Source organism: Puma concolor, chromosome C1 (genome assembly GCF_028749965.1).
Source record: "Puma concolor isolate L17-30 chromosome C1, mPumCon1.1.hap2, whole genome shotgun sequence".
Classification (NCBI taxonomy): Eukaryota; Metazoa; Chordata; class Mammalia; order Carnivora; family Felidae; genus Puma; species Puma concolor.
Window position 1 is genome coordinate 88358703 of NC_141674.1, and position 27677 is coordinate 88386379.

At 34.7% G+C, this 27677-nt stretch overlaps 1 protein-coding gene across 9 annotated transcripts in view; it reads right to left on the minus strand.

The window, feature by feature from the left end:
- Positions 1-27677, minus strand: part of COL11A1 (collagen type XI alpha 1 chain) — a 217187-nt gene that overhangs the window by 48186 nt on the left and 141324 nt on the right. For all 9 annotated transcript variants that reach the window (XM_086717705.1, XM_025933656.2, XM_086717706.1 and 6 more), the window contains 6 exons: positions 23854-23907; positions 21058-21165; positions 20360-20449; positions 20049-20102; positions 5307-5414; positions 796-903 (listed from right to left, as the gene is read on the minus strand). In XM_086717705.1, coding sequence (XP_086573831.1) covers positions 796-903; positions 5307-5414; positions 20049-20102; positions 20360-20449; positions 21058-21165; positions 23854-23907 — 522 coding nt within the window. The remainder of the gene's footprint in view (positions 1-795; positions 904-5306; positions 5415-20048; positions 20103-20359; positions 20450-21057; positions 21166-23853; positions 23908-27677) is intronic.

Below are 27677 nucleotides of genomic sequence, written 5' to 3' on the forward strand. Positions count from 1 at the left end.
CGGTTCGGATTCTGTGTCTCCCTCTCTCTCTCTCTCTGCCCCTCCCCTGCTCACACTCTCTTGCTCTGTCTCTCAAAAATGAATAAACGTTAAAAAATAAATAAATAAATAAATAAAAAAGCTTAAAATCTTCATTTCTACGTTTGGTAAAAGAGATGTCCAGTATTATCAAATAGGAATGTAAACTATTGTTTGTTTTTTTTTTTCTTAAATGTTTGTTTATTTTTCAGAGAGAGAGACAGAGTGTGAGTGGGGGAGGGGCAGAGAGAGAAGGAGACACAGAATCCGAAGCAGGCTCCAGGCTCTGAGCCGTCAGCACAGAACCTGATGCGGGGCTCGAACTCAGACTGCGAGATCATGACCTGAGCCAAAGTTGGATGCTCAACCGACTGAGCCACCCAGGCGCCCCAGAATTTAACCTATTTTAAGTCTTCTTTTGCAATATCCAAGACACAAGGGCAAAGCCTATACAAGCAATGACTTCAATTAGTTTTACATTTAGTTCAGAAACACATATATTTGAAAATAAATAAGCAATTTTGCCATGCGCTATTTTTTCTCTGTACCACTTTTCTTGTGTTCTCTTTTTTTGTTTACATCCAACACACTATTTCCTGGATAGATAATAGTATTCAAACTGTAAATTAAAACCTTTGAGCACATGGAACATGCATGAAACTTTGAAAAAACTGTCTTGAGATTTGGCATCTAATCTTCAGAAATATTAAATCTAGGATTCTTGAGAAAAAACTTGCATTTTCATAGGATGTACTCATATGAATGCAGAATACCAACCTTGTCTCCATCTTCTCCAGGCGAGCCTGCAGGCCCAGCAGGCCCTGGGAGACCCACAGGGCCTTGGACTCCATCTCTCCCTGCAGGGCCTTGGGGACCTTTTTCTCCCTGTATTGAAAATCCAGCAGACCATTACTCTGCTGTAAGAAACCATTAAGTTACCTGTTTATTAGGATTTTTAAGTACAGCTGCAGCAGGTCATACTCTGAGTTCCAAACTTGACAGATAAATTATTTAATGTTAGCAAGTAGAAAATATTTTCAATTAACAAATGATGACACAAAAGATACCTACATACTTTCCTGACTAAGAACACCATCCTCGCTAACTGATGAAGGAGCATGAGGCAGGCTGAGGGGTAAAGCACAAGTTGGTGCTTCCCCGCCCCCCCCCCACACCCCCACACCCCAGGTGGAATCTGTGTGATATTCCTCAGACACTCCTGGCTAGCCAAGAACAAAGGAAAGGGGTTTAAGTGCTTGCCATGGTGATGTGGGAAACTAAGGCAAATGAAAAATTAAATCCCCTTACTGCCCACAGCCCATTGACAAGCCCTTGAAATAGGCAAAGTGACCTCTCTCTAGGAGCTCAACTCAGGGATCACACTCTGCTAGGGACAAAAGAGAACCTTAGCTTAACATTGTCCCAACCTCCAGGATCCTATAGTCAACTTCCTTTATCTCAACTGCACCAAGATATATACGCTGGCAATCATACTCCAAGCTTATGGTCCCACGATATACATCTAAAGGGTCTCGTGACTGAGGTTTTATTAAATGACAATAAATTGTATTTTCCTAGCAACAGTTTGCCCCTCAAGGTCCTGAAAACCTTGCTTTCAAAATTCCTTAGAGACATACTCTATCCCTGACCCCCTCTCAACCTGAGGTATATAATGAGTTACCTGTCACCACACCATGCAGCTCTTCCTGCCCACGGGTCCTGTCCCCATGCTTTCATAAAATCACCTTTTTGCACCAAAGACATCTTCAAGAGTTATCTAGGTCATTGGCTCTGGAGCACCCCACCATCACCCCAAAACTTCATCACTAACAATTTATAAATCTCAGGCTATGGCCCACAAAAGTAATTGAGACTCAACTTAGAATTTTTCCTTCAAACTCACATTTCCTAATCAAGCATTGTATTTTGGTAAATCAGATGCTTGATGTTTATGAAAATTCACTGAGCTTTTACTTTTTTTTGGTGGTGCTACTGAAATAGCTGGGCTCTGAAACAGGCCTAAGAAATCATAAAATGTATTTTCCCATATAACCAACTTTTTGCTTTATGCATCAGCTTTTTCTCCTTTTAACAAATGCATCATGGATTTTCCTAGATTTTTATATTTTAATTCACTCCTGCCTTTACAGATTCAAAATGATAAGGCTGTTAGCTTTGTTTATTTTTTGACAACGGCAATATTTTCCTATTTTTAAAATACCTCTATTGTGCAATTTAAGAAAAAAAATAGTGCCTTGATAACGAAGATGACATCTATTTTCCATTAAAATTTCTTTCCAAGTATAAAGTAAACTATCTCCTAAAGGTCAAGATTTCATCAATTTTGCAGAAGGTATATATGGCTGATTGTTCCCAGTGGTTCTCTCTGCTCTCTTGTTATAGAGGCTGGGAATCCACAATTCTTAAGCTCCTGCCTTTGTGTTACCCTGTTCCCCACCCTCCTTCCCTTACCACCTCCTGTCCCTTTACAATGACTAAGTTTTATCTGTTTTATCTCTTGAATGTATTTACTTCAGTTTATCTCCACCACAAACACCTTATCCCAAGTTACTATCAGCCTTCCTTTGAACAACTGAAATAACCTTTTTCTTTTCTCACATCTATTCTCACCTCCAAACTATTCCCCATGCTGTAACCAGAAAGACAATGAGATCATCTTACCAACATTCTTCAATCAGTTTACTTGTTTACCATTCCTAAGATATAGACTAAGCTGTTAGTGCAGCCTATCATTATCTATCTCCTCCTACCTGCCCAGCAGCATCTGGCCTTCCCTGTTGCACTGGCTTTCTAGAATTCCAACTCCCTCTAGACTTTTTTTCAGTTAAATCTGATTCCATGCTACTCCTGTCACTTTGCCTGAATCTACCTAGTTGGACCCTTCCCCTAGATAATTCCTCCTCACCTTTTACACTCTACCATCAGTGTCCTGTCCAAGGAAATGCCCTGATTCCAGCTCCATTCCGTTACAAGCTGACTTTTCCTTCATATCACTAGCCACAGCTTGTAATTATACATGTACTTAGTGGTCCTTCGCTTATTATCTAATTGCCCCATCAGGCAATAAATTGTGTGAGGGCAGAACTATGTCTGTTTTTGCATTCCATTGCATCCCTCTGGCCTGTGGCCCAGAGTAGCCACTTAAGGAATATTTGTTGAGTTGATTACTTACTGACAACAAAAATAACAAACTATCTATAAAACAAAGTTAACTTGTAAACCGATTTATTAATTTCTTAGATTCCATATGACCTGGTTTCTCAAAACTTTCCCCAATTATCATGCAAGACATACCTCTGGTGTCACCTTGGAGACCTTTTATTTCCTTTAAATCAAATATTGCAATATCTCAAACCTATTTATACTCCAAAGATGTGCTGTGTTATTCACAGGGAACTTCACTATTTTAACCACATCGCTGATTCAGATACTTCTCCTTAAGTGTGGATTTCTTTTAGAGCTTGGACTCCAAAAATCAATTCTTTTATACGAGAGTATCCATAAATAAGACACATTAATTCTTACCTGCCTTCATTATAGTACACATGATTGCTAGCCAAGAATCACCTGACATTTATTTCTTCTGATTCTGGTCTGTGTGGAGTCAGGAGAAAATCTTTCAATTGCTCTACACCACACTAAATTTAGATTCTTCATTTACAACTCTGCAAGATGACAAACTCTTCCTCCATTATGTATGCATCTCCTGGCCCACAGTCTACGGGACTACCAGAAACATCGTCCATCTCTCCTTAAGCAGTCTTTATTTCATCATTTCTACCCCTTTGCTAATATTAACAGCTGAATCTTACCTTAACATTTTGATAGAAGCAGATACTCATCCCCATGTCCTTTCACTTGGCATGACCTTGTATTTAGCCTGTACCTGTACCCTATTCACAGAATCCACCCCTCCTTACTCAAAAGTCAATTTATTTTCTGGTTATAATCCACCCTTTTTGTGCCAACTCTGGTCCACAAACATGATGATGATGGCTCACTGAAGATTTATTATCACAATTCTACAAAGTAATTTAGAACTACCATTTCATCTAATCCTCACGAAATACTGTACTTATCTTCTTTTCCTGGGTTTTGGGAGGTTAAATAGCTTAGCCAAAATCATGAGCTAAACAAATTACAGACCTGAATTCCCAGCCGAATTCTGATTGGCTCAAAGTTGGCAGCTCTAGTCTACTCTGACACCCTTAACTTCCTCACTCTTCACTGGTTCTTTTCTTATTATTGGTTGTGGATAAATACATGTGCATCATAATAACAAGAGGCAATGCATTCAATTCTGCTTGTATTTCTACCTACTGTCCCACTATTTTTTAGCCATATGGCTTACTTGGGTTGCTCTACATGTACCTATCCCACTTCTTTATCAACCGCCTTCATTTGAACCCCACTGTAATTATCCATAAGAATTATCATGAATGCCCAACAGACCAAGTCCTGTTCTCTCATTTTCCTTCTACTCAGCTTTCAGTATTCGTGGTCTTTTCTAATATTCAACAAAGGATACTTTTTAATCTCTCGGCCCTCATGATGGTGTGCCCTGGATATATTTTCTAGCACTCAAGGACCTTTTTTTTAAAGCCATTTTATCCACATTTATGAATGAGTTTGTTTTAATCTTGGAGGATGAGAATTTTTTAGGAAAATTTATATGATTAAATCAAAAGCAGAAACAAAAACAGAGAAATCTTGACAAAGAAACGTAAGCCTAATGAACAGACTATAGCCCATAATCACTTAAAAATAAAGATTTTAAATCCAATAAATATAAGATAAAATAATTGGTTAAATGTTTTCCATGTCATTCACTGTAGATCAAAATTCAAATTACATGAGAAGAGCAGCCACTTTCTATGGGTTTCGTTTACAGACTTTGGAAATATTGGATATGAACTTGTAATACAAGAGGACTGAAAAGTGCATACTTCTAATATAAAGCAGCAAAGTATAGTTTTAATCAAAACTCCAATTTTATTTTTTAAAAGGAGCAAAATCAGAAGCCTTTTACATTCATAATATCCAACTCCCTCACAGGTCTTAGAGTTTCATAAAGTGTGGGAAAATGTCATCTCATTTAATTGAATTTGAAATTTTCTCTATTATAAATATAAAAAGAGGTGTGTTTATATGCCAGGCACATATGCAGAGAGAAGGCAGTGGAGTATGAAGAACTAATATCCTTGAATAAAAAGTAATAACTTGTGCAGAATGGCAGTATAATATATTTTCTCCTTGAAATTACTTACAGGAGCACCTTTCTCTCCAGCTGGACCAGGAGGACCCTGGGGTCCTGGACGCCCTGGCAATCCAATTGGGCCAGCTGTACCCGCTGATCCGCGTTCTCCTGGTGAGCCCTAGTACATGGGGAAAAAAGGTATTTTATTATTAGTGATGGGAAACTGGCTTAAGAATCACTTATTTAATAGTAGAGTCTCATAGTATAGTAAATAATGTAAAGTCACTTTTAGACAATTCAAAGATCTCAAATAGGAATAGTTGTACTATTTGAATGATTAATTTCTAGCCCCAATATTAAGCGCAGATATTGAAATTAGGAAACATTGATATAAAAATTTTAATTTTTAAAGCTTTAATGTTTACAAGTATCTTTTTTTTCATTTAAGTGTTCAAAATGGTTCACAATGCTTTATGAAACACGAATCCAATAAATAACTTATATGATTTACTCCTGTATTATTACGGATTGGCAGAATACATTTTCTAGGCTAGTATTTCTCAAAGCAATTTCTGGGCTTCACCTCAAACTTGCTGAATCATAATTTCAAAGTCCTAAAAAAGAGTTCAGAAATTGTCACTGCATTAGGCTACAAATATAATTTTTTACATAATAAAGTTTGATAATCACTATCCCAGAGATTGGACTTTTTCCCAGAAAATAGGTCCTTAATTTATCTTAGAGTCTGACAGGGATCGTTGGGTTTTATTATGAATACTGACAGTATAATTCATATAATTAGGTATGTCCAATTGAGTTTCAAAGAAGATGCCATATATTTTCAACTAATTTGCTTAAAAATACCTAATATGTAAACTTAAAAAGATAACATGTAAGACATTTAAGAAATCATTATTTAAAGAAAGAATAAAGGAAATGCAAACATATTTACTAAGTCATGTAAAGCTCAAGTTAACCTATTTACTATTTCCAACTTTATTTAATGAAAAATAACAAGAACTTTGTCTTTGGATTAGATCCCTGGATGGATGGCTAAGTTATAATTTGCCATTTTCTTTTGTGATTGAACTAAATGTGAAATATTAGAAAATATGATTACTAGCAGTTTTCCTTAAAATTAAGATATTTAGATAATAACATCATTTCAAAAATCATAGAAGAAATGACTTATAAAAGCTGGAGAATACAATACCTTAACATTTATTTTCTAACATTATACTTCCCATATAATTGGAAATCTTTTTATTATACAAATATGAATTATTGACTTTGTTCTAATTTATATTTTATTAGGTAGAGAATCAATTCCGTATGAACACAAGAACAGTGATAATAATGACAACAGTTTGTATCGACATAGTGCTTTACAATTTACAAAGCCATTCCACATTCATTTTGTCATTTTTATTCTCACAAAAAACCCACTGAGTTGACAGAAGCCTTAGCGTGTCAGTTTTAAAGGTGAGACCCCTGTGGCTCAGGGGTCATTTATCCTTCTCATAATCATGTAGCTAGTCAAGGGGAGCCTGGAGGGCTCAGCTGGTTAAGCATCCAACTGTGGATTTCTGCTCAGGCCATGATCTCACGGTTTGTGGGTTTGAGCCTACACTGGGCTGTGGGCTGACGGCATGGACCCTGCTTGGGATTCTCTGTCTCCTTCTCTCTGCCCCTCCCCCACTCATGCTGTCTCTGTCTCAAAATAAATAAGCTTTAAACAAAAAGAAAAATCATGTAGCTGGTCAAAATAAATCCTGACCTTGCACTCCTTGTGCTTTGTCCACAAAGCCACCACTGTTTCTCTCTAATGGTGATATCAGTGACTCCCAAGGGTTATTTAATTGGAATTTCTTTACATTTAGTGCCTATTCAATTGTATCTAAATAGTCAGTGATTACAAAAGATTACAAAAATATTTACTACTTAACTTCCTGATATGATTTTTTCTAGCTAAATTCACAAGGTACAGAGAATAGTTTTTATGCAGCCAGGTATCTGAATGCTAAAGCAATTAAAAGGAATTAAGAGACTATAGATTTGAGATTATTGGCAATAATCTTAAGCGTGCCACTAGAAAAAGTGATTTTGTCTTTAATATTTTGCTTGTTTGTTATAGGACTATTTGAACCACTGTTGTAGATTTTTTAATTTCAGTGTATCTTAAATTTAGGAGACAAATAATTTGGAGAAACTCCAAAAATATGGTGAAAGAAATCATGAAATTTAAGCTTGATATAAACAAAAAGTGACATTTTTGAGCTATAATAAGTATATATTTAAAAACAAACCCAGAAATTGTTCCTCATATTGCATAATAATTAATCAAGAGTTGTTTGAAAATTAAATTTTCACCAATTACATATTTCAAATACTAAAGAAGAAACAATTACAAAGGAAAATTGCAGTTTTTTAGACAATAAACATCTAGCCTCTGTAAAAATGTTTTTGAAATTCAATAATATTAAAGAATATATATACATATATATGTGTATATATATATGTATGTGTGTGTATGTGTGTGTGTGTGTGTGTATATATATATATATATATATATTTTTTTTTTTTTTTTAGAGAGAGAGAGAGAAAGCGTGAGCAGGGCAGAGGGCAGAGGGAAAGAGAGAAAGAATCTTAAACAGGATCCATGCTGCACGAGGCTCAATCCCAGGACCCTGGAATCATGACCTGAGTGGATATCAAGAGTTGGACACTAAATCGACTAAGACACCCAGGCGCCCCTGTTAAAATATTTTATGAAAAAAAAAAGTCAACCACAAGTGGCATAAGTATTAACCAGGTGGCATACTTTGGATGAATAATTTCAGAGGCCAGTGCAGAAGAAAAAAATAAGAGTAGAGTCCTCTAAGTATTTTTGCATTCAAGAGGTACTGCTCTAAAAGTGAAAGGAATATAAAGATTTGTCTCTACTTATTAGAGAGAGGGAGGTCAGAAGCAAAGTCTGGAGGATAAGGTTGAGGGCAAGAAGGAGGGAGGGAGAGAGAGGTAGGGAAAGGAGGGAGGAGCAGAGAGAGAGAAACAGAGACAGAGAGGAGGAGGAGAGAAGAGAGAGAAACAGAGAGAGACAGAGAGAGAAGTAGGTGGAGGAAAGGAAGAGTGAGGAGAAGAACAAGAGGAATAAGAACAAGGACCATGAAACTGAGAGAAATAGAAAGGTGTTCTTTGAATTACAAAGAGAGAAAGATAAAGCGCTTTTTTTTTTGTAATAGAAAAATATCACCAGAAGACAGTACATAATGTGACTCCCTAAAGATAAGTCTCTACTTATCTGAAACACTGGTGCAGACCACATGACCGCATTACATTTCTGCTTTAACATTTTACTTGTAAAATCTCAGAAAAGGATTACTACTCATTAGTGTTATCAAAATCTAAACTAAGCATCCAATTTAAGTGCTGAGATATTTTATTTGTAATTGACTGTACAAAAAGAGATGCAATTTTGATTTGTCAGGCCATGAAATCTTTCTCTTTAATTCTGTTTGACATTAAACCCCCAAATGTTGGAAGACTACCCAAAGAAGATATCATATTAGACTGTATTGAGGTCGACAAGCATGAGACTAGAATGATAAGAAATTCACTAGGAAGCAGAAACTTATATTTAAAAAATGTATTATTTTCCAGTTATCGAGCCTATTAAGCAATTATTGTGTTATTTACTCTGTATATGCAATATAATTTAATTCCAATATAGTTTGCTTATTTTTCAGATAAATACCGTAAGGGCCTGATGTGCCATAATCCACACAAAGATCTTCCTAAGTACTGAGTACTTCATAAATAGTGTTAGAAAAGAAAAAAAAGAATCCTTGATTGTTTGTACCACTATAATTCAAACATACTGTGCTAAATCTTAATAAATAGGAGAAAGAGCCATTTAAGACCACTTCTACCAGAATGAGCTCATATTCATTGAACATGCTCTAAAATGAGAAAACTTCAAAGAATATGGAAATGCTTATGTCATTCATCTTAATAGTCATTCTCTGTCATTCATATAGTTCATTTAAACTTTGTTAATCATTAGAATCTTTGCTTCTTGTCACTGTTACTTACAAGCTTTTTTTTTGTTTTTGTTTTTTATTTAACTTTCAAAACCAAAGAATTGTTTTTAGTTTGGAGAATTATTCAACACATGTGTGGGACTTTTTCATTATGTTCCACCTTTGATTTTTAACAGCTAACTATTCCTTCTTATGTACAGAACTCTATAAACAATTTGGATTAATGTATCTTTTTGAGAATGTATTTATCCTTGATCTCCCCCCGCCCAAATACTCATATACACATACTCAGAATTTTTTTACTTTAGATTTTAGTATTGTAATGTGTAAATTATTTTCTCCTAATATATCATAGATTTCACTGTCCCTCTAATACAATATGCCTGCTGTTACCTCTGAATGGTTGGTCACACTTACCTTCTACCTTGGAAAGTCTTTGGTCTTTTCCTGCACTGTTTAAAAATTCTAGCCATTCTTTAGGCACAGGATGACAACTGTCTTTTCTAAAGGTTGTACTATTCTGAGAATTTAAAGCATGAAACATCCTTCTAAATGTTTCTTGCACAACTTACCATAGTATGCTAGGCTTTCTACCATTATTTTCTGAAGGAATAAACGCACCATTGGGCATACTGAATTTTGTTCTGTAAATATCCCTATGATTTCTTCATCAATACTTCCAAAGCAGAAAATATTTACTGTATGCATCAAATAATTATAAGTAACAGCAATAAATGTAAGAACATGATAATAGAATTAGAGATATGCACTGGTGTTTCCATGAAATATATGAACATAATAGATATGTTGAAAATTTAGGGTCTAGGGGCACCTGGGTGGCTCAGTCACTTAAGCGTCTGACTTCAGCTCAGGTCATGATCTCACAGTTAATGAGTTCCAGCCCTGCATTGGGCTCTCTCCTGTCATCACAGAGCCTGCTTTGGATCTTCTGTTTCCCTCTCTCTCTGCCCCTCTCCTACTTGCGCTGTATCTCTGTCTCTCTCAAAATAAATAAATTAACTTTAAAAAAATTAGGATCTAAATGTTTTTATGTGTAGTCAATAGAAATTTCCCAAATTTGCAGGAAAGAGAGAATCAATTGAATATATATTTTATCTAGAAAATGTGGTATTACAATTAAGAGAAATATGTATTTCCTAACTGGATACGTTATGCCAAGAAGCTATATGAAAATAATGATTAGCCTTACTTAAGAAAAGAATGCTTACTAATTTTCTACCAAAGTCTGTTTAATATTTAACATTAATCAAATAAAATGTTCATGTACATCAAGTCAAGAAAGAATGCTGATTTGGATCAATGACAATGTGTACAGTTTGTAGATATTATATGCTATTTTTTATGGTGAAGCTTAACTATTTTAATTACTCCCTTGGAGCATTCATAAGATTAAATTTCAGATTGCCATCTTGCTTGTAGAACCTGCATTAAAATTAACAATAAAAACACATTACTTTCCTGCAGTTAAAATATTGCTTCATGATCTTGTCACAGATCATTAACTTTGAAACAGTAGATGAAAACAATAAGAAGACTATCTGGATGTATATTTGTGCCCTAAAGTACAACTGTGATTTCTTTTTGCATTAGTTATTTCAAACATTCTATAAGTCTAGATATTTCTAATAACAGCATGCTCTGCAATGATTTTGTTTTATACATCTGTAAATGAATAGTGAAAATCTCTGATGATACCTACCTATTAAGCAAATGGTCTTACAAACTTGCAAATCTTTTAAAAATATTCCCAGGCCAACTTTTAAAAGAATAAGCCTTATGAATCGCTTAGTCCCAACTGAATCATTGGAGAAATCTCATAAAAAAAAATGTAAAACCAATATTAAAAAGAGAACCTATTTACACATTCCACAAACACATAGTTAGAATCTACTTTCTTCTGACACTGACTGGGAATACAAAATGTATTAGGGTAGGTATCAGCCCTTGAGAAACGTTGCAAATGCATTTTTTCCATAAAGGGTAGACATTTATAGTGATAGAAATTATTACATAGCTCTTTAACCAGCTTAGGTAAGGAACAGAGGGCTTTATAATTGTCAGATAAATAAAATTTTCCATTTAAAACAAATGCATTTGGGTTTCAACATAGATTAAATTGATGAGTGATCAGCTCCACAAAGGTGGGATTTTTGCTTATTTTTTTCACTGACCTCCAGAACTTTGAACAGTTACTAGAACATAGCAGACCCTAAGTAAATAAACGTGTCAGTTGTATACGTGATCTTTTTCCTTTCCAGCAATGGAGCCACTAACATTCCCATCTTGAGCAAACTGACCAAGCACTCAATGGCTCACATTTCTCACCAATAAAATGGGGACAGAAATAGTTTGCCTTCAGGTTTTTGTGATGCTTCATGTGGTGATACCTCTAAGTTTCTTTGAGCAATGTCTGTCGTAAGGTATAAATGCAACAGATCTTAAGAGAACTGTCCATGAACATCTATATATTTCCAAAATAGATATGCAATCTCAAAAGAGCGTAGTGGTAAAATTCAATAGGGAAAAAAAAACTAAGGTCCAGAATTTTATATGATATATTTAAGGTTATACTATTAGAAGAATGGTAGAGATTTTTCCACAGAATAATATCTTTATTCCTAATTTAAACTGTTTGTATACTCATGTTTTACATCAATGGTGAATATTTAACACATCAAAATTGCTTAAATGGAAATAACTCACAAAAAAGGGCTAAATGGAAATAACTCACCAAAAAAGGGCTAAAAACTATAGAAATATCATTTTCCCACCTCATTATTTCCATAGCAATGGGAACATGGCAAATTAAAAGTTTTCCAAAGGCATTCAGTAGTTGTCTTTTTGTTTTATTGTTTTCTTTGCTGTGCAAAAGCAAAGGCAATAGAATATGTTGACTTGCATGAATTATAATAACCATAATATCATAAAATATTGTGATTTTAATAGTAAATATTAATCACTACAGGTCACATGTTTTCAGTTGAAAGGTGAACATTTAGCTGCTTTTAAAAGGGAGAATTTTACATTTCTCGATTTAGTTACCTTTCTTTAACTTTATGTTAGCCAATCCTCTTCTGCAGCCCTTTCCCCTAAACTTTACAATGAAAATAAAACAAGAAGCAATAGAATCAGTTTATGTTCTTGGAGCAAAGAGAACAGTGGTTATTCCTCTAACTGTTCAGACACAGGAGAACATCCAGATAAGCATTTCCTGTTATTTTCACTGGGTGTTTCATATTCTGAGGAACGTTTGTAAAGTAAACAAATGTGGTAAACAGAGAAATGATCTCATCAGGATCCAGTTAAAAGGCAGCCCACTAGAGAGGAGTTTTATAAGAAGAGAAAACTAAGATCCAAGTTATACGGTACATCTAAGGTAACACTGTTAAAATAAGGGTAGAGATTTTTTCCACCCTTTTTTATTTAAAGCACGAACACAAGTTTTTACAAACTAGAATAATTCAAGTAGAAGGAGGAAAAATATCTGCCCTTTCTTTTAAGGCAAACTTGACCTTCACGGCAAAATGAGTTTGAGGAACCCCCAAACTCCCCAGATTACACATGTTGTAGATCATAAAGCCAAAAATTCAGATAAAATATCAAGCATTACCAGAATATAGAGCATAAATACTAAATGATTAAGTCAAAATCTTGCAATATCTCAGTCTTTGGCCTTTAATCCCTACCATCTCTATCCTTTGGTCATCCCTGATTGGATGTCATAATAACCTATTATTATAAACTATAATAAACCTATATAATAAACCTATTATAATAAACCTGGATTCCAATAGAGAAAATGCGCTCTATCTCAAAAAGTATGGTATATGATGAATTAATCAGTAGGTATAATCCTTTTAAGAATTTATCTATTCCTTTGATTGAGGACTAGGTAAAAGCCAGTGAAAAGAAAATTCTCTGGAATTGGGTGTAGAAAAAAAAATTAGACAAAAATAAGAATTATGATAGGAAACACATGTAAACTCCTAAGAAAGAGATGACAAGAAAAAATAATAGCACACAAAGAGGAAAAGGAGAGTCAGAATTATCAGCAGATAGTCATGAAATAGAAATCATAGGAAAGTATGGATGGCACAATTTTGAAATCTTGGACATTCACCTTTATAAGCTCTACGTCTGGCCCCTTCTCATATATACTATCTCCACATTAACTGCAACCATTCTCAAGGGGAAAAATGTGGTTGTAAGAATGTAAGCCTTTTATTAAATGCACTATTCTGTTTTAATCTGCTTATTTCTAGAGAAATAACTATTGGTAAGGAGGTGGTTCCATATCAGGAAAAAACATATACACAAGAGAGTTTGTTTAGGGAATACACTTTCCTTGATTTTCTTTTGTGAAAATATAAGTAGTAGGTACAATCTGAGAATTTACTTGCATAAGTATGTTTATATATTGTGTATTTACACAAATATAAAATGTTTACTCAAGTTTATGTTCAACATGTGAGAAAAATTCTTCACTGCCTTCCTCTCTTGCCACTCAGTCCTTGGTTGCTTTCTGCTTTGTGTGTGTTCATCAAGACATCCACTTAGTAAGTAAACCCCCTGAGATCAGAAAACATGCTTGTGCTTTGACTGACATCTATTATCAACTCTTGTGTACAACATCATGCATACAGTGAGCGGTTGGTTTTTGCCAAACTTTAAAAGCCCAAAGTCACAGCACCTGTTGGGATCATTTTGTTTATCTTAAGTGGGAACACTAAAAACTGTTTCTTAATATATTATCACTTCTGGTAGCACAACCTTTAGAAAATTTGCTTTCCATATATAAAACTGATTTTTATTTATAGCTACAATTAGAACATGGAAAAATCATTGTTCTCATCTTGTCTTCTTTATTCTATATTTTAAGAAATTACTTATTATTTATTATGTTGTTTTATCTACTTCATATCTGTCTTCTTCAGTATACCATAAGCTATTTGCAGGAAATATCTATTTAATGAATCTATATAATTTTAGCTTAATAGACTGGCTAATGTATTCAGATATTTAATTATAGTTTTTCCATAAGAAAAGATGTATAGCAGTTTACAGAGAAGACATAAAATTTAAGAAAATATAAATAAAAAGACAAAGAAAAAGAAATAGGCAAAAAAATAGATAAGACAGTAGCCTTTTATGGCCAAAGATAGAACCAACAATATTAGTAATCTAAAAATGCATACTATAGACAAATGTCCTTCCCAACTTCAGGCCATAATCTACTGATGGGTTATGAAATCAATTCAATGGGTCCTGTCCAACACTTAAAAAATTAATTATAATAAAATAGTATAAATAATATTAAAGCATATCACATGTACTTTTTTGATAGAACTGAATTTGGAAAGTTCCTAAATTTTGACCCTATGATTTCTGTAAGTCAAAGCCAAAAGAGAAATCAGTTTCACAATTCATAAGTTAAAAGGGGATGGGGAAGCTAGCTAACTGCTAAAGAAATTACAAAGATTTCTAAAGCTAGGAGTAGCAAGAGATTTCTTCTAAGGATATTCATAACGAGGGCCCTGCATCAAGCAATCTCTCATATCCTCAAACAGATCCTTTTGGTTGATAAAACTCTACACATCGTAGTTCCTCCAAGCATAAGCCAATGACATCACAGCTAGACCTTTCAGAGTTCAGTAAGCCCGCTTCCGTAGGATATCATAGCAATGTGACAAAGATAACCCAGACTGTATTTCTGACTGAATGGATTATGAATAAAGAGACTGAATGTCAAAAATATTTGTAAATAAACATATGGACACAAGGTTGGATGGCTGGCTGTTAAATATTATATTTTGCTTTGTATGGATTAGAATACATAAAAAATATAGTGCATAAGGTACAAAATTGTGACATGTACGAAGCTTAAAAATCTCACTGTGAGCAAGAACTGTTAATTAATAAAACCCCTACTTAACGCTTTTAGTTTTAGTTCATCAATATCCTGTGCAATGAGGGAATTTATTTCTCTAGTAATCCAGAAATACACAGCACACCTAGGCTCCTTAAAAATTGCATTATAGGATTAATAAGCTAAAGATACAATGGAATACGGAAAACATCTATAGTCATTAAGTATTCAAACTGTACGTCTGGTTAAGCAGTTTGATCTCACATTCATTCAAATTAGTTATAAAGACCACGTAAAGGAATACTAAAGCCAGTTAGCTCTGATGTTAACTCCTGTAACTTTCTTCCTTTGAACAAAATTATTCACAGCAGTGGAGAAGGGTCAGGAAGACTTGGGAAAATGCAACTGACAGAGAGAAGTGGAGAGAGGTGGAAAGGTACAGAGAGGTAGAGAGAGAGAGATAGAGAAAGAGAACACTTAATTAAGCAAATGCTTGCAGAGTGAGAGGCATACTTATCTGGAAATGAGTCTGTGTAATGTCTCCAAAGGCTTTTTGGCTTTTTATCTCCAAAGGACCATGAACATGGATAGGTTGTTTACCTTCTCTAAACCTCTGACTTTTTGCCTTTAAAAATGTAATGATAATATCTACTGAGGTAGCAAGAATCAAATCAAATAAAATTTATAAAGTTCCTAGCATTAAGGTTTGAAAGAATAAACACTTTTGTTTTAATATTTATTTTTGAAAGAGAGACAGACTGAGTGCAAGCAGGAGAGGGATAGAGAGACAGGGAGACACAGAATCTGAAACAGGCTCCAGGCTCTGTGCTGACAGCTCAGACTCACAAACCGTGAGATCATGACCTGAGCTGAAGTCAGACACTCAACCGACTGAGCCACCTAGGCGTCCCAAGAATAAACACTTTTAACATTGCTTCACTGCCCTTTTTTGTTTCCTTTACCCATCACATTCTTTATCCACCTTCTTTCCCACAGAGAATTCATCACGTTAATATTTTTTTCTTTAATATGAATAACTGCAAAATCCCATCCTTCTCCATTCTTATGAATTTCAGTCCTGCATTTACCATGACATGGTCAAAATCTCAAAGGCAAAGTTAGTATGAGATTGATAAAAACTCAGAACTATCTATTATAGAGTCAAGAAATTCTACAGGTTATTTTTACCCCTTCATCCCTTATGACTTAGAATTTGGCTGTCTCTCACCAAATGACCAGATATTTTCCTCTGATATGTTGATGTCACCCGTTGATCAACATTGCAAAATAGAACTTGTGATCTTTCTTGATAAATCAGTCACCACTCCTGATTCCTTGTGTTCACTATCAATTGCAACCTAACACCATAAAAAGTCTTGAACCACAAAAAATAAGAATTAACATGAATAAATTTTCTGGCTAAAATATGATTTACATCTAGAAAATCAACAGTTTTCTTTCTTTTTAAAAAAATGTTTATTTATTTTTAAGAATGGGGAGGGGCAGAGAGAGAGGGAGAGAGAGAGAATCCTAAGCAGGCTCTGTGCTGTCAGCACAGAGCACGATGAGGGACTCAATCCTATGAAATGTGAGATCATGACCTGAGCCCAAATTAACAGTCAGATGCTCAACCGACTGAGCCACCTAGGCACCCAACCTTTTTTCTTTTAGTCTTTTCATTTGGAATAAAAACTTTTCCAATCAAATTTCACATGCAAAAAATTGTTTTAGATAGAGTAAACAAGGCTTGGTTAAAACTTATTACGAACTAGAAGTCATCATCATGAACCTCTTTAGTACATTTTATAGCAATTATAGAAATAGCATAAGGAACTAATAAATATGAATGATGTCTTTAGTGGTTCCTCTTGATGAAGAATTTTCATTGGATGATGGATACAGAATTAGATATGTGAATTTATTATGGGAAAAGGTGTTAATTCAAAATAACTGAACTCACAGTGAGCATCTGTGGAACATTTCTATTAGCAAAATATAAAGCTTTTTAAAATCTCTTGTGACTGCTGAGAGGTTTTGGGTTTCCATGTGAAAGTCTTTGTTGTTGTTGTCTTTGTTGTTGTTGATCCTGACCAGGTAAAATTGCTCTGGGAATGGAAGGCAACACTAAGCTGTCATTCCCACAAGGACACAAGCTTAAGGTATCACTCAGCTTTCATCTTTCCTCACTGCCCACATCCAATCTTAGTAATAAATCCTCTCCTGCCATCCCAGTGTTTGTGACATCCGCACTGTCCTTCGACTTCCCACTGGCCTTGTCACTGGCTCACTCATATTATGACATTGATCACAGCTTTCATGCTCGAGTCTCTCCCATTTATGTTCTATATTATACACAATGATATTTTCCCTAAAATTTATTTTTTTACTCCAAAAGACTGTATTTTTTTACTCCACTTGCTCCAAACCTTCAAAACTTCAAATTACTTCAACTTACGACTTTAGAACTTCAATAATCATATGCCATATTATATATCTGCTCTAGCTTTAAATTATGTAAATATGTAGCAGAGTGCCTGGATCCTAGCAAGAATTTATCAAATTTTAGTCCTTCCTCTCAAAGCACTTGCTTTAATAAGATCGGATATCCCCTAATGCCTTATCTTTTTTTTTTTCTCACTCTTAAATGATCTTTCAATCTTCTGCACTCTGTGAAGCCAAGTTCAAGGGCCACCTCCTACATGACCTTTTTTGCTGCTTTCTCTTCTCTGCCTCCCAACCTTGCAGAATTAATGTTTATTGTTTGTATGCCATTAGGCATCTAATCATTGACTGCCTTGCAGTGCTGTTTAGAGGCTGGTGTGTTTCTTTTCGAAAGGGTTTACCTTAAGGTCACTTAAAGGGATATGTTCTACCGAACTTAATTGTATATAAGGAAGTAGGTAGTATTGCCAAATAAATGGTGTTAAAGCTGACTAAATAAATATTAGATTTTTATATCATATTTAATATATAATTATATATGCAAATACTTGTTGATTAATAGTCTATTAAAGTATATCTCTTGTGTATACTATGCAAATAGAAATACAAATACATGGATATTAACTTTTCCAAACACTTAGATAGCATTATTTGGGCCCTAAAACTAAACAATTTAATTCTGGTAATGGTGATTCAGGTTTCACAGATACAATAACTTGATCTTAAAAAATATATATATCCTAAAATAAAATCAGTTTAGAATATGAAATTCTGATTAAATGGATTACATTTTGCTGAACATTTTGAAGATTCTATGCTCAAATAAAAACTTCTGTTGTGTTCAACTTTTGTTCCTGCTAGTGCTACCAGCACTTACTTATCAGGATATTTTAAGTGTTCTACATATTTTTGCACATATAAAAGGTCAAATATAGTTATTGAAATACTTATTTTTCTTTTGAAAAAATCTTTACAATATGTCCATACCTACCTTAATCACTGTAATATGACATTTATGTGATCTTCAGCTTAAATATGTTAATCAATCAGCCAAAGGAAAAATGCCATGTTCTCAGTATTAGTTATGCTATATACACTTTACTCCAATATAAGGCTTTCTGACAACTCAAATAGGTAGATATGGAATGATTACTGTCTGTCAGACACCATGCTGTGAATGTACTAAAATACAGAAACTCACATTCTAATGAGAGAGACAACCAGTTATATTCCAAAGTAATTTGTGAAACACAAACCATAACAAAGAACACTAAGGGTGAAAAAATTTCACCAAAAAATGAAATGGAAGTAAAGTGTCGAGGGATGACCACATAGAGATTTAACATTTAAGCTTGATCTTTGTAGATAAGTAGAATTTTTGTCAAGTAGAAAAGGGAAAATGGGGTCTTCTGTAAGAAGGGGAAAAGTAAATAGTATACTCTCTGCAAAGTGTAAAAGATCATGGTAGTTTGAGAAGCAAGAAGTTCAGTGCATTAAATTGGGTAGAATTAGATGTAGTCAATAAGGCAAATAAAATAAGCTACAGTGACTGGCACCAAGCCATGAGGATGACTTGGTCATGCTAAGGAGTCTGTTTCTGAAGGTGGCACGGGACCATGAGAGGCATTAAAGCAGAGGAATGGCACAGTGTACCGGTAATTCTAGAACCAATGGGCAAAACTGCAGAGGCTAAAGGGATGGAGTCAAAGTCATGAATGAAGACACTATTAAGCAAGGAGAGACAGGAAAGTCTGGACAAAGGTGGTAGCAGTGGAAATAAAGAAAAGGGACACCTTAAAAAAACATTGGAGGGGGCACTAATATGACTTTAACATTTTGTACTAGAAAGTTGAGAGAGGATTTACAGCCACTTCCAGCTTTTCAGACTGGTGAAATAAAATAGAGAATGAGATGAGGCCACTAAAATTGGCAATTTGGCTATTACTGGTAACCTTTCTGAGAAAAGGTAAGAACAAAGGTGAATTCATGGGAGAAAATGAAGACTGTATTCAATTGCTTTCAGAGGGATGGATCTATATCTCAAAAAAGAAAAGGTGAAGTAACAATCTGATATTTTCTCATTTTCCAGTTATTTCATAAGGTTACATTAACCTGCTTTTTAAAAGCATTGACAAAATTCAAGTCTCATCAAGTACTCACAATAAGACAAATTATGATTTATTTCCTTGGGCATTTATGAAGCAAGTTAGCTCCTTTTACCTCCTGACAGCAGCAGTGGAGTAAATATTTCCAATCGTCTAAACTCTTCTGTGTCTGCACTCATTAGCGCATACAATTAGTAGAAACCAGGCATTGACTGATTTGATTGACGTGTGTTTATTTTCTCTCCCACACACTGTGGGATCACAGCATGAGAGTAATGAAAGAAGAGCCATAATTTGCAACCAAGGGTAGCATGGCTATTTATTATAATCATACTTACAACTGGCCCTGGTGGGCCCTGGGGACCTTCCCCTCCTTTCAGTCCAGGTGCACCCTGGGAAATGAGAATACAAACAAAGAAAATGAATCGATGTGAATTGAATATAAATAGGGGAGGTAGGATTTCTAAAATGAAGATGTTAAGAAGTGTTTTTAGACACAAATATATATTGCTATATATATTATGATAATCAATGCTTATGCTTACATATTTCCCCTTCATTACTCATGAATCTTTACTTAGTCAAGTCCTGAGAAAAATGTTTCAATAAGCAATCTCATTCAGATGCTTTATCTATATGCTGATTATACCTGAGCTCCAGGAAGACCTCTTTCACCTGGGAAACCACGCAGTCCTGCTGGTCCGTCTTTCCCTGAGATACCTTGAGGACCGGGGTCACCCTAAAGAATATAGTACACATTAGTCATGGAGAATAATTTCTACAGGTTTCTATAAGCAAAATTGTTATTATGTCTAAGCTGGAAGTAAGGCCTAAATGTTATTCAATAATGAGAATATTGTGTGGAATGCCACACATATTATAATGAACTAATCATATTTAAGAATGTACAGGGGCGCCTGGGTGGCTCAGTCGGTTGAGCGTCTGACTTTGGCTCAGGTCATGATCTCATGGTTCATGGGTTTGAGACCCGCATCAGGCTGTGTGCTGACAGCTCAGAGCCTGGAGCCTGCTTCGGATTCTGTGTCTCCCTCTCTCTCTGCCCCTCCCCTGCTCATGCTCTCTCTCTGCCTCAAAAATAAATATAAACATTAAAAAAAAAAAGAATGTACATACATGGATGGCTTTATGTAAGTGATGCTAAGTGGTCTTATGTTATTGTTCAGTCACACCTTGAAGTACAATAACTAAATATTTTTACTGATACATCTTTCTGATCCATTGAAACACTGTGCTAACAGTTAGAGACCCTATGGACAAGTGATGAAAAGCTACAGTGGAAAGTAAATGGATATTTTTAGCCAAGAAAATTCTGTAAGCATGTCATACCTTTGCACCTTCTTTTCCTGCAGCACCAGGAAGACCTTGCTCACCAGGAGGGCCGGGAGGGCCAGGATGTCCTCGTTCACCTATTGGACCAGTCTCACCCGTTGGTCCCTAAATTGGAAAGCAAAACCTCATTAGATTGTGCTTTTGTTTTTCATAAGGATAACATAAACCCCAAATAAGTATTACTTCCTTTTACAATAGTTTATTATTCTCATTTATTTTCATAATGTCCTACAAAACATATAAGAGCAGCACGGATCCAGGAGGAGTCTGAAAAGAGTAAGTGTTGTCCTTGGTAAGGATCTGAGTGTACAAGACACATACATAGGTAAACTCAAAAAGCTATTTTCTTTGTTTAATATCAGAATTGCTTCAGAATGATGCCAGTTAAAACCACAGTTTTTAACTACAGTTTCATCCCATTCCCTCTTTTTTTATATAAGATATCAATGAGTTTAGGAGTAGAAGGAGGCATTGGTACCACAGGGGTAGCTACTCAATGAATCACTGCTCGATAAGAAGCCTGGGTCCCCTGGAAACCAAACAACCAAAGTAGTTCTCCTTGGAATTTCCATGACTGGAGACCTCCCTACAGTTAATCTATATTCATTTGACAAAATCTAGGGAATGTAGCAGGGAGATCCTGAAGGCTGTGAGTTTGGGCTGGCAGTTCCTCCCAGCCAAAAGCTATAACAAATAGCCCGCTGCCTTAAATTGCTGCAGAATGCCAAAGTGAAAAATATCAGGTCATTTATGTGTCCCCTGAGTGGTGCTGTTTGGTGGTGCTAAAGTTTAATGAGCTTTCAAGTGTAAATAGAGAATGGTGACCAGTTGCTCTCTATCTCCACTTAGAATAAAGCAAAATGAAGGATTTAAGTTAAAGGCATATAAAGAGAAAGTTTCCAGATGCCAAGGTTGTTAAACAGCGGCATGTGTTGTTGAAGTTGTTTACGCATTATCATTCTCTGTTATTTTTCTAAAAATGCAACAGATTCTTTGCCTCTGGTCTTGGATACAGAGCATATCTGCCTCAACTTTGAGTGTAAATTTCTAGGTTTAAATTCTTTTATTATGTATTACTTAAAGTCCTCAATTTATCGTTAATGTGCAAATACTCCCCCGGAAAGGAACTGTTCTTGAATATCTGATCACTGGAATTTCAATAGTAAGCAATTTAAAATTGATCCTAATTTAATGGCTATCACTATTGAGACAAAAATGAGCAACATGACTACAAAAAATGGAGTGAATATTAAATATTGCAATCAATATAGTTCCTAGTAAATCACTTCCTTTGTCCTAATATAAAAATTAGGCTATTGAAATAGGACATTGGATTTTCTCTTTTAAAAGAACCAATGAAGAAAACTAACTCAATGAAAATGCATCCTCAACAAAACACCTGATACTTTTATGCCTTAAAGTAGGGAGGAACAACAACAACAAAGATCTCAGAAGCCAGATGTCTACATTAGGCAGAGATGAATTTCCAAAAGGTATAAGGTCCTGAAATATTCAGGGAAGCCCCTTGATGTCTACATTCTAGTTGGATTTTAACTTCATTTATTTAATGTAAAAGGAATAATTCTTTCAGTTATAGTTTTTCACAGAAAATTGCCATGAAGCTGCTTGCAGTGGAAAAAATAAGATATTTTGAAGGTAATTATTGAGGGAGTATTTTTTTAACTAAACCTGGTAAGCAGGTAAGAGCTTGTCAACACACACACAAAAAAGTATGCAAAAAAAAATGCATATTACATTTTCTTTATAAAAGAACAAACAGCATTTCCCTTTTTTTGGGATTCATCTTTGGAATTAAATGATTAGCCAATCCAAGAATTCTTCATTTTTGCTTCTGTCACACATATTCCTAGAAAGATGATGCAGTTTTTTGTTTCTTTAGTTCCATATGTATTTGGATGTGCATGCTTGTGTGTGAGTGTGTGTGTGTGGATGCATAAAGTGCTAAGAACGAATTATAGGCTGAGAAAAAGCCATTTAATGCAATTAAATAATTAAAACACTTATTCAACTGCTCTTGCTCTTTTGCTATAGCAGGGGTAAAATTCCAGCTGAATAAACTAAATATGTTCTGTCCATTCAATACCACTTTGTCAGAATAAATATTTTCTATTCCCACAAATTATTCCATGATTCAGTATACTGCATCAATCATTGGGACTCTTTCTGCCACCTATGTCGAAAAAGCTATTCGTCTTTGTCATTGTTTAGACATATTCAAAGATTACAAACTAATATTTTATCATTGATGGAAATCATTACAAAGACAAAAATATTAAGAAACATGTAATAATGACAAATATTACAGTTTTAGGGGAAAAAAGTTGTGCTCAAAGATTTATATTATATTTGTAATATATTATACATCTAAATCTAATTTATACTCAGAAATCTGAAGTCATTTTGTAATTTGAAATTCTAGGAAAATATTATGGTTGGCCTTTCTAATAAAGCATTTTGGTAGTGTTAGTAGGTAGTACCATGGTCAGTCAGGCTTTTATGTTAACTTCATTGTGAATTTTCTGACTGAATTTTCATTATTTGCTTCGTTCTCTTTTCTCTATGCATCTAACTGAAATAATCACTTCAGCTAAGTAAAGTTTGCTAAAGTTTACTTGAGATAGGCCAGTGGCATGCATTTAAATCTGGTATATAAAACATAAAGTACAACATTTTGAATCATAATAAAATGGGCAGATTTTATACAGCATAGAAAAGATGAAAATATAAATAGGAAAATAAATCTTCTTAGAGAAATAAAGTACAGGGACATACCTGTGGTCCAACGACACCCCCTGGTCCTGGAGGGCCAGTCTTGCCTTGAAATCCCTGAGGAAAGAAAGCTAGACGTTACAAAAGCATAGATTCAAATTTGTAAGGTAACTCACATTAAAACAAAGTCACTTTTTGGTTAAAAATACTCATTATTAAATGTTTAAATATAAATTATATTCTAGTTTTCTTTGAAATTCAAAATTGACCGTCCTCACTATTTCACATTATAGTCCAATGATTACTTTCAATAAACTTAAAAAATTAAATAAGACATTGGGATGAAGATGAAGGAAAAACGCGTTCTTAGCCCTAATCTACCTAGTCAGAGTGAGAATTTTAACATAGCAATGCTTATGGATGAAATAAATGATGATTTAGACATTCTTTAATGTTTGTTTGTTTGTTTGTTTGTTTGTTTGTTTAGTTAGAGGAAACAAATGGGAGAGGGGCAAAGAGAGTGGAAGAGAGAGAATCCCAAGCAGGCTCCAAACTGTCAGCTCAAAGCCTGACTCAGGGTTAGATGCCACAAACCGTGAGATCATGACCTGAGCAGAAATCCGGAGTTGGATGCCTAACTCACTGAGCCACCAGGCGTCCCCTGGCATTCATGAAACAGGCCACTGGCTCTGTGTACAGAGATAAATCTAAGGTCTGTCATATTAATGCACTTCTCTTTCCAGCATTCCAATGTAAAATAAAACAAGAATAGAATCAAAACAAAATAAAAACAAAAATAAAACAAAACAGGATGTAGAGTACATTTAAAAGGCGAAAGATTTATGCGATCTGAAGAGAAACCAGAGCATATGTAGAGTACATTTATAAAAAAAAAAAAAAAAACATTTTGCATGATTAGTAATCATTTTAGCATTTTATCAGTCTTCTTTCTTAAAATATCCCCAAATGTAGTTACAACTGTACCTTGTAAATAACGCAGCCATTAAGAGAAAATCTGGTAGATGTAAGCAGCATGTAGCCAATAAACAAAGCCTTTGAGCATATATTTTGGTGTCTATATTTCTCTAGACTCATGGGTTATTCATCCTGTATGACTGTTTTATGATTAGCAAATTTCTCTCTCATGTAAGTTAACTTACACTTAACAGTTGGAGAAGAAGCTTCAAAATACAGGGAGAAAAGCTTCAGATGAAATGAATTAAAGCAAATAGTGTTTGTAAAAGTACTTATGGTAAAATGAGACTAAAAATAATAAGACCAGAAAGCAAAGGGCAGAAACTGGTAGCCCTGTGCTTATATAACAGGCAACTGATTAAATTATAATAACAAAATTTTGTAAGTAGGGAAAAGGAAAAGAAGCTGTATTTGGAATTACTTTACTTGACGTAACAGGGAAAAAAATAGATCCCTTCTATTTTTTAAAGTCATTAATTCTTTTTTTAAATTTTTAAAACTTTAAAATTTTATTTATTTATTTATTTATTTATTTATTTATTTATTTATTATTTGTTTTTGAGAGAGAGAGAGAGAGAGAGAGAGCGAACAGGAGAGGGCAGAGAGAGAGGGAAAGAATCTTAAGCAGGTTCCACTTCCACCATGGGGCCCTACGTGGGGCTCAATCTGATGACCATGAGATCATGACCTGAGCCGAAATCAAGAGTTGGACATTTAATGGACTGAGTCTCCCAGGCACCCCTACATCCATTAATTCCTAAGACCAACAGGGTTTGTCTTGAGATACCACTTTTAATAGCAAGACAAATTAATATAAGGAGAATATATTGTAGATTTTATTTAGTAATTTAACTTTTTTTCAAGTTATTGGTTTGGAAATTTACACACACACACACATATATATACATATCAGCATACCTATATACATGTGTGTATGATGTGTATGTATATATACATGTTTCTTTCCCATTGACAGATAACAGCTTGCTGTTCCTCTTACCGATTTGTTCACAGGGTTTATTCCCACACTCTATCTACTCCTAGATTATCTCAATAAACCTCTGGACCACTATTGTTACTTATATGTTGATGAACTCCTCTGCAACAAACTCTTCCTCAATCTCTAATCTGTGTCAAACCCTATAACTCTCTCATAAGTGCTTACTGGGCATTTCTAATTGTACCTCACACTCTCTCCTCAACTTTGTGTTCTCAACATGGAGCTCACTAAATGAATACTCTCCTTTGATTTTCCTCCTGTGTTCTCTTATTACTAGCAGAGAGACTAGGTATCCCAGGCTTCCCTTCAGTCCTCAGACTCCGTCATTCATCCTACTGTGTCATCTTAGAACCTCTCTCAAATGCGGCTTCTTCTCTCTTGTGGAGGAGACCTGTTTTTATTCAAACTGTAGTCACCATTGTCCTTGACCACTCAGCTTTTCAGGTCAGGTTCACATACTTGTCCACTTTGGCTAGAGTCACCATCTCACTAAAGCAAATCTAATCAACTCATTATTAAGTACATATCGTGCAACATCCATTACCAACTTCTAAACAATCTGGATCTAGGCTGTCACTCTAGCTACCTCTCTGCTTTGAAAATGTCTTAAAGTTTAGCCGTGCTGATTTTCTAACCTTTCCCTAAATAGCCCTATACCACATATTTGCATAGCCTGTTCCCTCTGTCTAGATTATAGATTACCCTTCTCCCAATTTCTGATCAGTAAATTTGACATGAAGATGTAAATGCAATTGTGAACTTCAAAAAAAAAATTAGTCTTGCAAGTTTTTTTTTTTTTTTTTTTTAGTAACTGTGAGAACAAGAACAGTACATGAAAAAACAATTGCAATAAATAATTAATGGTGAAAATCAATTGATTAAAAATCAATGTTTAATTGGGGAAATTCTGCAAACAATGTGGAAAGGGAGAGAGATGTTAGCACATCTGAGTGGGTGACGGATTTGGGAGGAGATGGGGGACAGCATAGTGTCGACGTCTGCTCATTTAAAACATTCAGAGTGTTTGCAAATATCTAATAAATGTGACACAAATAAACCATGTACAAGAAAATTTTATAGTTCACAATGGAGTGCGCTTGTTCAATATTGTCATCTAATAAGACTACACTTGCCATTTAATTTTAGAATTACAAGTTAAATTATGTTTTTCAAAGTTCCTGAAAACTGAGATCAATTTGCCACATTGCATCTGCGGTAAGACCCAAGAAAAATGTTCATTTGCATTCTGATAATCTGTAAGAGACTAAGTTAATCTTAGGATCACTGTGGGATTTGGCAGTGTGTTTTGGAGACAAATTTGGGTTGTTTCAGTATAATAGAAATTATTTCTTATTATTACCAGTGGCCTTAAAAAGCTTTGAATTATAAAACGTCAGATGAAACTTCAAGTTTTTCTTACTTGAGACAAATCTCAATATAACAAAAGAATTTCTTCTTCAAAATAAGGTGACACATATACAGCAAAATATGGTTTCTCTAGATTCTGACTCTTTCTTGTACAATGCAATCCTCTGAATCCCCATCAGCACATAACAAGGTGAGAAAAAAAGGTTCCTGACCATAGTTTGATTCACTATTGCTCTTAAAAGTGGATTTGAAATCAGGAATACGATTTTCTAGAAGTAATTCTAACCTTTGTCTATAAGAAACTACTAGGTGAGAACATTCATCTTACAATCACTACTTAATATGCTATTTGTCCTCTTTGCTTAAATTTAAATGTTATATATAATATAGTTCCTTTGGATAGAAACAGAGGTCTTGATTAAATTGAAGACAAAAGGAATTTTACAATAGCCGCTCTCTAGGTATCCCTTCCCCAAAAGACATTTTGAAAACATTCTAGAGTCACTCCCATGACATAGCTACACAATGACTTAGTTAAAAATGA